At 39.5% G+C, this 17491-nt stretch overlaps 2 protein-coding genes across 5 annotated transcripts in view; one reads left to right on the forward strand and one right to left on the reverse strand.

Annotated features, from left to right (window-relative positions):
- The window catches only part of LRBA (LPS responsive beige-like anchor protein), a 723276-nt gene that overhangs the window by 291456 nt on the left and 414329 nt on the right, over positions 1-17491 (reverse strand). The window lies entirely within an intron of this gene.
- On the forward strand, positions 13212-15779 carry MAB21L2 (mab-21 like 2). The gene has a single exon (XM_043902589.1). It carries the CDS (start codon positions 14106-14108, stop codon positions 15183-15185), a length of 1080 nt encoding a protein of 359 aa, XP_043758524.1. The 5' UTR covers positions 13212-14105; the 3' UTR covers positions 15186-15779.

Genomic DNA, 17491 nt, shown 5'->3' on the forward strand with positions numbered 1-17491 from the left:
AGAGTAACTGCCTCATATGTCTTATTATTATTGTAAAAGCATCTCTTCAATACCCACTTAATGAACAATAATCCCTGCAAAAAGTAAACAACAGCTCTAAAAGAGAGGGAGTGTTCAAAAGTAGCACAATAGAAGAAAAAGTAGGAAGTCACAGAATTGTGTTAGTGATCTAAATGTGTTTAGGAGAGGAGAGGTAAACCAGAGGTCACACCAAATGCGTGTTTTAAATAAGTATATGGAAAGAGAAAGAGAATTATAATCTATATTTAACAAAATCTAAATAACTTCCAACCACTGTACATCACCCTAACAGAAGTTAAACTAATAACAAAGAGTATACTTCTAACAATATAGAATTTGGAATCCCATCACAATGGTTTGTTCAGCTTGTGTAAGTCACAACTGATTGGACACAGTCCCTGTGGGCATGCCATTTCATCCAGACTGGACGGTTCATTAGTCATAATTACTATAACTGTACAGCCGAGACTGCAGTTTTATCTCATCATACATCTTTGATCAAGCTGCTTCCATTTCTGCTTCATCAGCATTTGAAGTTACATTACTGGAGTTTTTTATTTTCCATCAGTGATTAACACAGATTAGGCTGTTCTATCAAAACATGGATTTGGTCTTCACATTTAGTAAGGAGGGCCCAGATCTGACCACCATTTGACCTCTGACACTTCCAAAGCACCTAAACACCATGAATCATCAACTGAAATCCAGAACGTTACAGAGAAAATTAAACAAAGAAAAGAACTGACCTGTGTTAAAAAAGTAAGACAACTGGACTTATCGACATTGAGACTAACCATATTTGCTGCAGCTTCTCATTAAACATTAAATCACACATCAGAAGAACACATCATACATATTAATTGTTTCACAATGTCACTTTGGAAAGACTCATATCACAATTAGTGCTTCTCTCAAACTATAAGCTACATAAAGAAATTTCCCATGAAGCTTGAAGACAAAATGATGTAGAAGATTGTACAAAAAAAGGTTAAGGAACAGATGGATAATAGATTTCACTGAACACTAAAGCATAACATACTTAGTTTAGAAAGGAAAATGTTGCCAAAACATGGTTCAAATGCAAAACACTGAATGAAATTGATGTGTCAGGAATTTTTTCTTCCAAGTTCTACTGGAGAACAATAGGGGACTAAAAGGCCTGTCTCACAATTTTTGTGTCTCACTATTTTCATGTGCAAAGTGTCCCCACTGTAGGCTGCATGAACAATCATAACCGACAGTTACATGCAGGCACTGAGGCTGCAAAAATCCCAGAGTAATTAGCGTTGTCTGAATGCAATGACATCTGTGTTCTCATGGTCCTCAAGACATGTCAGGCCAATAAGATGTATATGAAAAAATATGACAAGCATTGCAAATGCCCTTCTGAAAGGTCTTACACTTTTGGGGGAACACTGAAGAAATAACACATGTCATCTTCTTTTCGTAAGCAGTATATTTAAGATTAAAAGATCTAAAAAGACCTTTTGAGTCATTCATTCTCTTTTTGTTAACTATAAAGCATTTATTCAATATACGGCGATGCAGTATGAAAAAAAGTCCGCTCCATGTTTCTCTCTCTTTAAAACTTTCTTAACACAAGTGATTTTGTGCAATGGCAGTATATGTGCCCATTCCCGTAAGTGACAAAATAGGGAGCATATCTTATTAACACTGCTCAGATTCTTTACATTTTAATGTTAAAATAATATCTCTTAGTACTGGACATATAACAACTTAAAGTGTGCCAACAAATGCCTTAGAATTATGCTTGCATTCTTCTAATAATAGAGACTGTCAAACTGACTGCACTAAAAAGCCTTTGTTTTAGGACACCTAATGCTTCTGCCGAGTGGTGCCTACTGCTGAGCCCTCTCTCTAGGCTGTAGCAGTATGCTGGAGCATGCACTTGCTCCAAGAAAGACATTAGTCATCATTAACAGAAGCACTGACACCAAATCTAAGTGCCTCTCCGCAATGACCAAGTGGCAATCATCTTTCTCTTACACTGTCACTGCTGATTAGGATTTTCTTTCATGAAAATTTAATTTGTCCCCCTTTCTTCAGCTTTTTTTTTTTTTACATTCCTATAAAACTCGGCATTCAGGAAAGATTTCAAATACAGCAAAAGACACTGCACCTATAATATAGCTGACAATATAGAGGTTACAAGATTCTCACTAAATATTTTATCTAATCCAACAGAAAAACACAGGTTAGCGAATGAGTGACAAGCAACAGGGAGAAAACCATGACTCTAAAAGGAATCCTGCTTTTAGGAATCTGTAGACCTCAAAGGAGGACTAAAGCAGGAGACCTGAATAAAATTCCTCTAAATATTAGTTACATAAAATGAAAACTTCTTTAAAACTGAGATGGTCAGATTTCAATAGCATCCATCTTTCACTATGTTTCAGTTGCATATTTTTTCATTTCTTAAGAAGGAAGACAGGGGTATTCACACAGACATGTCACTGAAAACTCGAGAAAATATTTAAGCATCCATACTATCAGTGTGCATTAACATGCTGGTTATGCAAAAAAAAAAAAAAAAAGAGCGGGGGTGAGCGGTGGTATTTTCAGTTGCACTGGACAAATAAAAGTGATTCATGTGGTCATGCATGGTACCCCATGACTAGATGATACTACAGACTTAAACTGCGGTTCTGTACAATATCACAGTGTTAAACAAGATATCAGAGCGATAAGTTATTTAAGGAAGTTTTAAAAAACATTTACTTTTCTGTTTTATTTCAATTTGTTTAAAGTTTTCAAAAAAAAAATGTAAGCATGTGATAGTTTGCAAGGATCCTGGTACAATCCAAACTCCCTCTTTCTAGTTATAAATAATATCTTCTCTTTATATTACTTAAATTTTGTAACAAAGTAGATGTTGGCTTAAATTTAAAATATTTCTTATATTATTTTATATCCCTTTTAGAACATGTGTACTTTTAGTCAAAACCTGTTACACTTTTGTGTTTAGGTGAATATGAACTATACTTACCTTTAAGTGTAAATATCCATATGAAAGCCTTTTAAAAAAAAGCATCAGCCTCACTTCTTTTTAAATTCAGAAACAACCATAATTTATCAAACTTTAATCATTAAATGTTCAATTTCTGACTAGTTTACTGTGAAAAGTAATTTAAAACAAATTTGAAGGTCAAACAGTAACTGCTTAGTCTCTAATACATCACATTTATAAATGGTTTTAAGTTTTTTTTCTACTGCAGTTGAAACATTTCAGAAGAAATTAGGATTTATAAAGGATCTTTACGGGCAATTTCTAACTACTAAACTTTTATAAGTTCAGAGTTATCATGAATAAGTAAGGATCTAGTCTAAATTAAAAGCAAAACCATGCAATAATGACCTAATTGTGCTTGCAGAGTATCTTTACAAATAATCTGCTCATTTCTTAATTTCTAAACTAAGTAAAAATGTTTTTTGAATTCTCAAAAGCTTAAAAGTAAACTCTACTGAATTGCACAGAATTTTACAAATCAGGATTTCCAAAACTTACAACAACATAATTACTAATTCTGAGGTCCAGTACTGAAATCCAGTACGTGTTCAAGTAGAGAAGTTTAGCTCTGTAACTTCCACCCCTCAACCTAAACCTCCAAGTCACTTGTCAGTTAAGGGTTGGGCGATTTATTGACCGGCCCTGGATGCATACTGTCAGGGCTGAAGGAAATATGAGAGAGGGTTGTGGCGACTGTTCTGGAGCTCATTGATAATGACATACCTGCCTCTGTCACCCATTACCCATACTACAAACTACTTAGACCTAACTGAAAAATCAATAGCCTACTTGCACTGGTTCCTGTGGCTGCCTCCTTTGATTGTCAGCTCCTGTCTAGGGTCAGCACTTACATGAAAGGGGCTGTGACTGCCTGATGCTTTCAGGACAACCTAACGATATGAAACTAGCCAACAGAACAGTAAATTCTGTCTCTCTGCCCTCCTCATCAATTAGGCTTTGACTAGGCTTGCCTGTAGAAACCTGACCTTTTAAGTTTAGGTGAATATGGACTAGCTGAACACACCATTGCCCTCAGCACTGAGCCAGGAAATCCACTGACAGGTTAAACAAAACAGAGGGTTGTAACTGTCATAATTTGCATTGCACTTTCACGCCAACAAGGGTGTTATCAGTAGGGGCAAGCCCTGGAACACACAACTCCAGCACCCTTAAGCCACACTACTCATAAATTTTCAAGTGAAGTGAGATAAAACATAAATTCACAAATAGCAATGCATTTCTCATCTCTTAGTCTTTCAGGCTTGCACTTTGCAAACCCACAGAGTGTCCATCAGCAACGCTCTCGGTGGTCACCTGCCATGCCTACTGCATTAACAACGGATTTCCAAAGAATACAATATAGACATAAAAATAACTCAACTATGCCCATTGAAAAGCTATTTTAGAGTGAATTTATAATAAAGCAGACAGACTGATTGATCTATAACTCAAAATGAGAACAATTAGATCTCAGTATGCTGTCTTTTCCTGTCTCACTTCCCTCCCTCCAAAAATATCCACAAGCTCAGACAAATAATAAGTTATCGCGTAAGTGAAGGGAGGTGTTGAAATTATTTCCCACCATGCTAGCCTGATACAGCATCTTTTACAGTTTGAGGGAAAACTAAGAACATCTGTAAAATAAAAGATGTTAACACTTCTTTGCTTGTCAGATCTTCTGATGAAAACAAGTGAAAACCATGAGAAAGTAGCATAAAACTTACTTTAGTGACTCATGGTTTGAAAACCATTTCCCTACTTGGGTCTATCTTTTATCACAACATAAATATGGTAATGTTATAGTTGCTTAAAGCAATGTCATTTCTCTAAAGAGAAGACCAAACATTCCTTTTTTTAAAGTTCATTGTGAACTTGAACTTTATTTGGCTTCAAGAACTAATATTTACAGATTAGCTAATCTTAGTGAAAAATATCAGAAACACTGAAAGATAATTCAACAATCTGAGGAAATAAACACACCTGCCAACCCTGTCTACACTTTTAAACACATACAGTTTTGTTAAATATATAAGAATACACAGCCTGTTTCATTTTCACATTTCTGTGATCCAATTCTTACCAAGCAATAATTAGCATACTCTTGCAATTTATTCCAACTTGCTAGTGGGATGTCTCTCACAACTGTCTTCAATCTATAATTTGCATTTTCCCCTAAAGTCTAAAATATGGACTATAACCATTTGTAAGCTTTTTTTTCTGTGATTATTTTCACATTGAAAACTTTCAGATGGTTGTAGCAGAACAGCGCTGAAGCTCTAAATGTGTGCAAAAAGATTTCTGATTTAAAATCAACTGCTAAAGAGACAAACAACAACTCTGATCACGTTGCGGTAAGAAATTATAGATTTCTGACTATCTAGAAGAGGCAGAAAACTCCTCATCTGTCCCCTCATTTAACAATTAAGAAAACATGAGTAGAGATAATGACTTGATCAAGGTCATTCACACAACTTGTAACCAAGAAAAGGTAAAAATTCAGGGCTTTTTATCCCCTAGACGAATGCTGTTCTAATAAGCTACCCACCCCAATAATCTTGCGCTTCCCTTATGGTTCAGCTGGTAAAGAATCTGCTCGCAATACAGGAGACCTGGGTTGGAAAGATGCCCTGGAGAAAGGGAAGGCTACCCACTCCAATATTCTGGCCTGGAGAATTCCATGGACCTTATAGTTCATGGGGTTGCCAAGAGTCAGACACGACTGAGCGACTTTAAATGTAATGTACGTCTCCCTGTATCTTATCTATCCAGGTAAGCTATGTGACAGCCAACTTACATTAAAAAAAAAAAAAACACAGCTTTGTATTTCATTAATTTTTAATACAATTTATAGAAAGTTTTGACTAATTTGAAGGAAAGATTAGATTTGTAGAACATTTAACCAAGGTTAAATAACCAACAGAACAAATAACTATTAGAAATATAACATCTAATGAAGTAAGGTTGGAAGCCTTTACTTATCTACTGAGATGATTAACTGTGCATCTGGGAGCCTTTCGGGTCCTCTGTGCACCTATCTGACAGCACAGTGAAAGGGCATGGATAGTGTCTGTCCCAGCAAGCAAATCATTTGGAAAAAGTCACAGTCGTAGATCAAAGATTTTTCACTCTATCTAGGCTGATTTAAACCTACCAACAGACAAAACCAGTCAAAAAGTAAGAGAGTGATTCTTTCAGATCCAAAGATCATAAGGGAAGGGAGAAACAGCAAATTCAGAAAAAGAAACAGACTGGCAGAATCTTGATATACATAGGCCAAGCAGCTGCTTTATATCCCAGCTTTATTTCACATGGTTAAAGGAAAAGTTTCCATTCCTTAGACCATCAAATATTATTTCATTTATACTACACAGATGTCTTCTATATGTAGATTAGAGCCAATGAAGGATTTTTGTTGTTATTTAACCACTACCAGGAATCAGAGAAACCTCTCAGCATATCACTTTTACTCAAATTCACAGTGTTTAAAGGAAGGAATACGCTAGATTTTTTAACATGTTCATTAAAAATACCACAGTCTATTAAAAATTTCCTGTAATTGTAGCAGAAGATGGATTCAAGATTACTACTACTACTAATAATACAGATGGAGTGCTGCAGAACCTATATATCTCAAGAAAAACAGATGTTGAAAAGAACTAGTTTTCCTGAAATGTAACAAAAACTTACCTACAATATGCTTAACTGATAAATTTTAAACAGAGATATACAAAATGACTCATATGGACTGAAAGAAATAAGGAACATAACACCAAGTCTTACATTTTGAACTAAGCGCAGCTCAGTACTGGCATAATCAACACCCCTCCTCTCCGTCATCTGTTTCGTAAATGTCTGGCACTGATCACAAGAGAAAGTAGAAATGAGAGTGGGGATGGCTCTGAGATCCCAAGAAACATTCTACATGCGACTCAGTACTATTATCTTATGAAACAAAGGAAACCACATCTTCTTTATAGCAAACAATTCAATGTTCCAAATAGAACTGAATGTAACTGAAATCAAAAGGCTTGACTTATCTAGCATCAAGTTTAATAGTAACAATCTTGATTTTCTATCTTCTGGAAGTGATATTAAAGGCCAGTAAAAGTTTGTTTCTCAAAGATGGAGGAGACACAAATTATAACCCACTAATTATATAATCCTCCCATAAATCGTTAAGAATTGGCTTTAATAAAAGCATACTTTCATTTGTTGGAAATCATAGTAAGTCATGCTGTCAATGTTATTAAACAGGAAAAATATATACCTCAGAGTACATTAGTAAGATAAAATTGTTAAAATGAATGAAAGAAGGAAGAAAGGAAAGATGAAGGAAGGAAGGAAAGAAGACAGACAAGGTAGACTTTTATTTGTTCAAACTTTTCAGAACTGTCTTAGAGAAATAAAAGAATGTGACTGCTGCAGCTCAAAAATGTGTATATTTCTTGGTAAAGTTAAAAGACATAAGTGAAAATATAGTAAATTCAATGAAATACCTTCTGAAAAATAATCACCAAATTAACTTAGACTGTCTCAACACTGCATATCCTAATGCAATGATGTTACATTTACATTTCAGTCAGGCTAAAAACTGCTCACTTCCATTTTCCTGAATACAAGTTCTTTGCTCTATCATCGTCCACTTGATGATATTACCTTATGAATAGCTTAATAAAGTACTCATATACACAGCTGGTACTAAACTTTGGGAAAAAAACATCTATTTTCAATTGTCTCATCCTACTAAATTATACTTGTATAATTAGACTTGTATAATTAGACTTGTAAAAGCTTAGTAAGTATAAATATCACTAATCAAATATATTATCCTAGGTAACCCAAACAAATTTAATTCCACAAAACAATATTCGAAGGTACATAAAAGTATTTTTCAATAGAGTTTGAGGCTTCAGTAATGCAAAGTTAAGGCCATTCCTTTGACTTTACAGAACACTAAATTGAAACTGTTCAAACTAGAACAATATCCTTGGCTTACCAATCAATGTGATTACAAAGTTTGAGTTTCTTCTTTTTTTTTTAAGCTATTTTGTGAAAGAAATTTTAAAAAACAACTTGTTTTGGTAGGATGACTTACCATTTAAATAGGAACTATCGTGAACTGCTCAAAGAAAACACTGAATGACTGATTATTCTCCAGATTGATATCAGAGTCATAATTATCAATAGCTTATAAATAATTTCTCTGACTCTTAGGAGTTTTGGAAAATTAGATCATCTGACAGAGAATGAAAGAGAATATAATTTTACTTTGACTTTTAATACAATGTGCATCATTTAATCCTAACAGTTGGTGCTGTTAAAGCTTATGGATATTTTAATATCTTAAGTAATGAACTTTCATCAATTAATACACTATCAAACTATGTTTGGATTATTCTCATTTTTACTTGAATAGTTTTTAAATTTGAATAGTTACTTATTTTACCTTTTACACCTTGATCCCCTAAAAAAGAATTTTCTTCTTAAAAAATATTAAGCATTTCTATAAATACACTGAATGATAAAGCATGTAAGAACCACACATTTAGCAACTTGCATTGATATTTTTAAAGTCAGATTTTAGAGGATAAGAATATATACAGGTAAACATGTGATCTTTTGTTTTCCCAACAGTTGATATTTTTAAGTCAATAATCTGATTATTTTTTAAATAATTCTAAAATGTTTTCCTGGAAAACAAAACCATATAAAGTTTCCATACTCTTTAGGAAAAATTATTAAAATACTATATGCTGTTTCCAGGGATAATAAATTAATGGGTATCTTTTAAGTCCCAGTGATATGATAAAGTAAAACCTGCTCTGAAGTTTAACTCAGCACATTTCTAAGTAAAGCTCAGCAAAAAAATAAAAGTTTAAGGATTCTGAATTCCCTGGAAATGTAAACAGGATTATAACTGTCAGATGTACAGAAGCACTGGCTTCGGCCATTAGTTTGGTTTTGCTCTGAGAAACACAACATGAACTACTGAATCATTTCTTTTCAAATCCATACATTCCCTGCAGCAGTTCAAGCTTCATCAGCAGTGCAAGAATGTATAAAAATGACAGGCAAAGAGCATCACTTTTCTTTTTCTCTCATACTGTTTGCCTGCAAATGGAAGACAGGGGTGTTTCTCAAAGAACTGAAGTTGAGGTTGCTTAAGTCAATTGCTGAAGGAAAATACGACTGAATTCTCTATGCAAGAAAGTCTTGTAATTGGACAAACTGAGAAAATCAAGCACTGTAGTATTATCCCAGAATAAAGTATTATAAGATTAACATTCTAACTTTACTTGCCCATCATTCTTCAATTAGAAATATTTTCAGCTTAAATATTCTGTCAACTCATCACCTTATTTTAGCACCATCCATACAGTACCTGGTTCTGCTTCTGATTTTAAATATAAAAAGCCCTTCAAATTAAAATATACAATTTTTTTTCAAAAACATTGTATTTGTATAAAGAGTTAAAATTTTTATTCCCAAGTTTCTGTACGCGTGTTTCACTGCAAAGGGAAATTCAATTAATAATTAAAAGTTTATTTAACCACAACCAAGTAAAAATAGGATCTAATATATGACCTGGCTACTCTTCTGGAGCTTAAACTTTCACATTTTTCAAAAACTAGCACAGTAATTGCTGTAATTTGACTCATTTTTTTTTTAAGGAAATGGGAACTTTTCAGACTAAAGTTTAAACATACATATTTGAGTTTATAGTAACTAAAAACATGCCCACCTCAGTATCTTCTATAGTCTCATAAAATGTTCCTAGTGTAAGGACGATGAAGGTAAATCCTAGAGAAGTCTGAAGGTTATGGGCCACATGAAATCCAAAACAAAATATTCAAATCACACACTGCATGTCCTCCTCTTTTTAGGAATGTCTGTAGCCAGACCAACATGATAAGTCTGGGCAGAAGCATGCTGATGTTGGCACTGCCTAAACCAAACAAACAAGATGTTTAACAGTCAAATAAAATGTCCTGCAGCCTCCCTAATGAATTTGTCAAGGACCATCAGATTCCGCTCCCCCTCTTTTGCCTCATTAACTCAAGTATGATGAGCCGGATTATAACAAGAGAATACAGATCAATCGGTCTGAAGACTTGAAGTGGCTTTTAGCCTCTAGAGTTTCTTTCTCTCACTTGGTCTCCTTTAATAGAATACGGTATCTCCTGCAGAAGGGGCTGCCACTTCGTTTTAATACACCATCAAGGAGCTGCTGATGGACTTCTATACTAACATACATAAAAGCAGAGGTGACAGGGGCTCTTCAATTACAGCCTCCTCGGATACCGTTTCCCCCTTCAATTATTCAACCAGAGGAAGAGCGGATCCGCAAACACACAGCTGAAGCTGCTCGGAGAGCGGAGGCAGCCAGTGAGTTGGGGTGGGGGAGGGGGGAGGAAGGGAACCAGCAAGAGGGAGCATTATTTGCTGGAAGTGTTTAAGTTTATTGCTCAAATGATGTTTCTAATTAGTACCACGGCAATAAATTAAAGTCGCCTTTGTTTAACTGATTTATTATTTACTAGAGCATCTACCTCGGACAGGGTAAATTGGTAATGAATTGTTTTTAAATCAAAACATTTGTAACGTTTTATCATCCCTCGGCCTCAGTATGTAAAAGTGGACCAGTGAGGGGACAAGGGTGGGACGAGGCTTGGCTTTGCTGGCCGAGCCGGGAGGAGAGGAGGCGGGAGTGTCCGGCGAGAAGCTCCATGCGGCCCGGGCCGCCCCACCCGGGAAGGGCGCGCGGGCGGAGGGCGCCGGCCCGCGGCTGGGCGCGCGGAGTCGGGCCGGCGCCGTCACCCGGGGCCTCGGGTACACGCTCGCTCCCCGGGGCGTCGCGGCCCGGGCGGTCCACGCGCCAGGCCTGAGCGGCTCAGACTGGGGGCGCGGAGAGAGGGTCCAGGAGGGCAGGCTCTGCACCTCCGGCCCCGCCGCCAGTCTCCGCCCAGCAACCGCCCTCGGGAGAAGGCACGCGGGATCCTCCGCCGGCTTTCACGCCGCTCCCGCCGCCAAGTGCGCCTCCTGCAACTAACACTGCCCAGAGCGCCTGCGGCCGCGGCCAACCGCCCGGGTGCCAGCGGAGCCCGGGCGCCCGCGCGTGCGGACCGCGGAGCGCCGGGTCCGTCCATCCCCCCGCGGCCCGGCGTCCGACGCCAGCGGCGTGCCCGGGAAGGCGGGAGACCGCCGGAGCCCGCGGCCGCCGGCGCCGCCGCCACTCCCGAGAAGTCACTACAGCTCGGCGTCCCGCGGACTTCTCGTTCCAACCGCGGCCGCTGAGATGCATGGCGGACGACAAATCCGACTTGATTCAAAAAGGACAAAAAGGGCAAACTTCATTAGAAAGGGATCTATAGCAACAAGAGTGAAGGGGTGACAAGATGCCAGTGGTCTGCACCAGACATGTAAGAAAGAGGTCCAAGTGTCTGACAGCAAGTACCTGATGAAGCAAACTTTCCTCCGCAACTGAATTCGGGTTCACCTGGTTCAACCTTATGAGAGCAAGTCAAACCTTTCCGCGGGGTTTTGCAAAGCCTCACACAGTTTGCAAAATGAAGTCTTAGCACAATCGGCTTCATAGATTTTCATTGTTACCGCATTCTCAGAGAACATAAGGTCCAAAATCTAACTGAAAGTATCCCCATCTACTTGATGTGTCCTAAAAAGACTCGGAATCCACACACCTGAGGTTCAAACATAAACCTTCAATTCTAAGCAAATCAGAAACAGTGTTACAGCTTTTTCAACCAAAAGTACCTAAAGGCTACCATGGGTTCAGCTTGAATGACTAATACCTCGACTAAAAAGCACATGCATGAGTCTCACTGAAATGCCAAGGGAGGAGTAAGCCATCTGTGTAATCAATAACAGAATAGTTTATAGATTTTTGCAGCAGTGAAGTCTTTTAAAAGCGAGTCAATTATGAAAATAAAATGATTTTACAAGAGAAATTCTGTACTGCCTGAAAAACATATTCAAAATTAGATTTGTAACATAACTTTAACTCAGGTTCACATTTACTTCCCTTCATTTTTATTAATTTTAAAATAATTTTAGTGGCTTATTTTAAAAGTATATCCAACAAAATTCTACCATATATAAATCTGTACCATTTCTCACAATTTAAACATATTTTCTCTCTAATAAGTTAGTTCTTGCAACAATTAATATTAAATATATCTTAATCTTAATTATGAAGTAATTATAAAACAAGGTACTTGCACTATTTGTGTCCTGCCTTGTTTTTCAACAGCATATGGAAATTACTGAAAAGAGATTTACGATTATAAACCTTCACCCCATGTCCACTCCCCCACCCCAACTGCCCAACTGGCGCACACGTACAGCAATTGCTAGGGTTCTGGGCAACAATGGGAGGGGAGGGGAAGAAAAGGAAGACTTTGCCTGAGGAGAAAATCTAGAAAAATTTAGGTCCTTTCCCAGATTTCCCTTCCTCCTTCCGTTTGCCTTGAAGCGAAAGTAATTTTGTTAGAGTTTGCACCTTCTTCACAATGCTGATAGGAAAGGGGAAAAAAAAAGTGAACCTTTCTGAACCACTGCTACTCTCCCTTGAATCACTCCAGCCATCTCCAAGAAGTCCCTTCTCTATATACTCTTTTTCTTCCTGGCAATCGATAAGAGAGGAGGATAAAGAAGAGGGGCTGTAAAATGTGTGTAAGCGGCTGACTTCTACCATCTCCTCCTCTTTTCTTACTTCTCGCTTTCCTCCCTTTCTTTATCAAGGGCAGCGGTGGCTGCTACTGTTTGCCAAGCATGCCTGTCTTCTCTCTGGGATTGGCCACAGCACTGACAGCTCGGATAGCGATTGTAGGAACTGAAGCTCCACCCCCTCATGATGGTCCTGGACCATTCATAAACTAAATAACTCCAGGAAACAGCAAGGGAAGAGAGAGATTGGGGGGTGGGGGGGAGCGGGGAGAGAAAGAGGGAGAGAGGGAAATAGACAGGGAGGGAAAGGGAGGGAGGAGGGAGAGGGAGGCAGGGAGACGGAGAGAGATTAGGAGAGGGAGAGAGAGAGAGAGACATCGGAGGGGAGGAGGGAGAGACGACTCAGAAAGTGGAATCTGCACAAGCAACCTAAAGGGGGAGGAGAAGAAAAATCCTGAAGTCGTTATAACTAAACCCCAGATGCAACGCAAGCAAGGACTTCGTCACACTAAAACAGATTCTGTGAGAGCCAAATTTATAAATTACGAAGCAGAAATGAAAATCAAAGAACTTCCAGAGGTTTGCACCTAGAGAAAGACAAGAAGGACCCACTGCAAACAAGCAAACCCAGTCCAAACAACGCCTCCAGTAGGAAAAGAGGAAAACCGCTACCAGAGGACCCCCGAGCGGAGAGCAGACCTACATACTGGGAGTGCAGGGCGCCTTAGAACCTCTGAGTGTGCTGCGGGCTGAGTTGCACTTCGCTGCTCTCTGGACATTAATTACACCCTTCACCTTCCATTTGGGGGAGGGCAAGGAGAAAAGTGCTCACCTAAGCTGAATAGAGAAGTGCTACCAGCGTGGGAGAGAAGTTTAAGAATGAAACACTGAATGTTTTGCTTTTATTTTTAAATTTACTTCGGCACTTAACAGACCTCATTTCCAGATTTCTGGACCATCTCCGCTGCAGACGTCTAAGCCTAACCTCTTGGTAACCTGAATTTTCCCGTCTCACCCTGTCTTTCCCCACCCCACCTCTTTCCCTTCATCTCGCCCGCAGGCACATCTTCATTTCACTTATCAAGAGAAGGGGGGGGGGGAGTCCCAGCAGGTACTTTTCTTTTTCAAAGATCTTTTTTTTTCTCCCCTTCTTATTTTCTGGAGAAGAAAAAAGCTTTCAAAAGACGGGAAAGAAAGCGCTAGGCGGCTGAAGCATCAGCCGGTCAGCCCAGGTGGAAGCAAGAGTGAGAGTGGGGCTCAGGGGGAGCGCAGTGCCTCTTTCGCAAGCCGCAGGGCCACCACCAGCGCCTGAGCCTTGGATCCCTCAACGTATTGCGAGACGCCGGTGTACAGCCCGGACCTGTGCCCCAACATGATCGCCGCTCAGGCCAAGCTGGTTTACCAGCTCAACAAATACTACACCGAGCGCTGCCAGGCGCGCAAGGCGGCCATCGCCAAGACCATCCGAGAGGTCTGTAAGGTGGTCTCGGACGTGCTCAAGGAGGTGGAGGTGCAGGAGCCTCGCTTCATCAGCTCCCTGAGCGAGATCGATGCCCGCTACGAGGGTCTGGAGGTCATCTCGCCCACGGAATTCGAGGTGGTGCTCTACCTAAACCAGATGGGCGTCTTCAACTTCGTGGACGACGGCTCGCTGCCCGGCTGCGCGGTGCTCAAACTGAGCGACGGGCGGAAGCGGAGCATGTCTCTCTGGGTCGAGTTCATCACAGCGTCCGGCTACCTCTCGGCACGCAAGATCCGCTCCCGTTTCCAGACGCTGGTGGCTCAGGCGGTGGACAAGTGCAGCTACCGGGACGTGGTCAAGATGATCGCGGACACCAGCGAGGTCAAGTTGCGCATCAGGGAGCGCTACGTGGTGCAAATCACTCCTGCGTTCAAGTGCACCGGTATCTGGCCCCGCAGCGCGGCGCAGTGGCCGATGCCCCACATCCCCTGGCCTGGCCCCAATCGGGTGGCGGAGGTCAAGGCCGAAGGGTTCAACTTGCTCTCTAAGGAGTGCTACTCGCTGACCGGCAAGCAGAGCTCCGCCGAGAGCGACGCCTGGGTGCTCCAGTTCGGGGAGGCTGAAAACCGCCTGCTGATGGGCGGCTGCCGAAACAAGTGTCTCTCGGTGCTGAAGACGCTGCGGGACCGCCACCTGGAGCTGCCGGGCCAGCCGCTCAACAACTACCACATGAAGACGCTGCTGCTATACGAGTGCGAGAAGCACCCGCGGGAGACGGACTGGGACGAGGCGTGCCTGGGGGACCGGCTCAACGGCATCCTGCTGCAGCTCATCTCCTGCCTGCAGTGCCGCCGCTGCCCGCACTACTTTCTGCCCAACCTCGACCTCTTCCAGGGCAAGCCCCACTCGGCCCTGGAGAGCGCTGCCAAGCAGACCTGGAGGCTGGCCAGGGAAATTCTCACCAATCCCAAAAGCCTGGACAAGCTATAGGGTGCCGGGGACTGCTTGAAAAGCGACACGGACGGGAATGCTCTCGAACACACGACAGACACACAACTCGGCGACAAACTGCGAGAACTCCAGACACAAACTTTTCTGTCAGCCACCTAAGAGGAACGGAACCCGGCAGAAGACTTCCTTAATTCACAAGCAAACAAAAAGGAGAGCAGACCCACCACCCAACCAAAATCACATTCTTGCACACAAGTGATCGTTTTCTTCCAAACAATGTGAATTTAAAAGGTCACACAAAAGAAGCAATCGGACTTTGCCACCACAGAATGAAACCCAAGGTACATTTTCAAATCAAAATATAGTCGTTTCTCCCTTTTCCTTCTCTCCCCTTCTTCTCTCTCTCCCTCTCCCACCCTCCCCACTTTGTTTTGGGTTGCCTGAATGTTGTCACCAAGTGAAAAAAAAAAAGTATTTAATTATATGTAAAATTCCTCTTTTAAACAAAGTTTTGCTGATGTTAACTGTATCTCAGTGCCAATGTCAAATGTGCCCCTCCTTCTCCCACACCTTTTCCCTCACCCTAAGCAGTCTTGTTGAAAACAGTAATAAAAATATGACTTTACATTGTAATTGACTGATTGTGGATTGTTCTTAAATGAAGGCAGGTGAGAGCACAGTTTGTAATTTATAATATAAAGATGTGAACTTGAGAAACTAAATGCAAGAAGCTTCCATTTTAACTCCAGTCTGCAAAATTTACAAATGTAGAACATTTTGTAGATTTAACCATTCAAGTTTCCACCAAGAAAAAGGAAAATATTAATTTTACACAACTATATATCTGTTCTGTAGATTTTCAGATTAAAAGTAGTATCTTATTTCACACTTGAAAAAAGAACAGATTTTGTATGGAAGAACTAATTCTGATCCTAATTTTAATAGAAAAAGTTTTTTCACATTAAAAATTAAGAGACTTGCTCTCTTATGCTATAATTTAAAAAAATCCCAAGCCTGAATTACAAAAGAAACATTTATGGATCTTTTCTGAATAGTTAACACAATGAGTTAATACTTAGCTTCCAATCATTTGTTCTCTTCAAGTTTTAAATAATATGAACTTAACAATTAAATCAGCAACAGTAAAAGAGAATAAAATGGATACAGTAATTTTCCCCCAGCAAATGGTGAAATGAACAATCCAGATTTATACATTACTTCAAGTTTTTAAATGCCTTAGTGATAAATGCTGTAACTCTGATCATCTTTTTAGAATCCAAATCCCAGAATTATTCAGAAGTAGCTTATAGGCAATTTAAATTTTAAAAAGTGTTTCATACTGTTTTTATGACCAAAGAAAAATTACATATAAGTAGGCTCCTCCTCTTTCTGCCTTTCTAATGTATTCATTTAAATGTTTCAACTTTAACAAAGGTTTCTTTCTAATTCAAGGAAATAACTGATTACAAAATTAAATAATTAGTAAAACTGAAAGCATCCCCAAGGTTCTTCTTTATGCTGAAAGTTACTGTATACTCCATTAGACATGCTAATACAAGGCACAGGTACTGAATACATGTCAGATTTTGCTCTTTAATTTTATTCTTTGGATTAGCCCATTTTTTAACTTACTGAGAAAATCCATGAATGAGAGATACCAAGAAGAATGCTCTACAAAGCAATTTTAAAGATCAGAGAAGTCAGAGTGGGGGTCGCAGGGTATGGAGGGATGAGCAGCAGGATAGCAGAGATGGATGAAAACAAGGAAGCTACTCAGAGCTCTAGTGCCTAGTTCAAGCAGGCTTCAATTTTTAAGATTCCCAGGTAAAAACTCCACAGCAAAAACCAGTTCTGAGTTAGAAATATAAACTTTGATTTTAGCAGTTCTGAAATCATCTCCACTCTTTCAACCTATACCAGACCTTTCTCAGGTCTCTCTTCCTGCAGACATAGAACAAACACTGTAACAATAACTGGGTCAGGCATATATACCAGTTTTTAAAATAACACAAATGAATTTATTCTCTAGGGAAAATGTTCTGATTTTTAAGAACAATTTCAAAGCAAGCAGAAGGTACTTACATTTACAAAGAAATGACGTAAGGGCAAGTGTTTAGTTGAAAAGATAAAAATTACATTTTAAAATGACCATTTTTTCACTCAAGAAAGTATATAAAGCATTAGACATGTCTTCTCCCAAATGTCCCAGGAAAGAAGTTTTAAGAAACAAAAATTCCCCCAAATTCAGTATCTTTTTTCCATTCTTATTTAATATAATGCAGGTATCACCAACAAGAAAAGAAAAAACTCCAGTGCCTCAATTAAAAAAGCACCAACATCTATAC

The sequence above is a fragment of the Cervus elaphus genome, chromosome 5 (assembly GCF_910594005.1).
Source record: "Cervus elaphus chromosome 5, mCerEla1.1, whole genome shotgun sequence".
In the NCBI taxonomy this organism is placed as follows: Eukaryota; Metazoa; Chordata; class Mammalia; order Artiodactyla; family Cervidae; genus Cervus; species Cervus elaphus.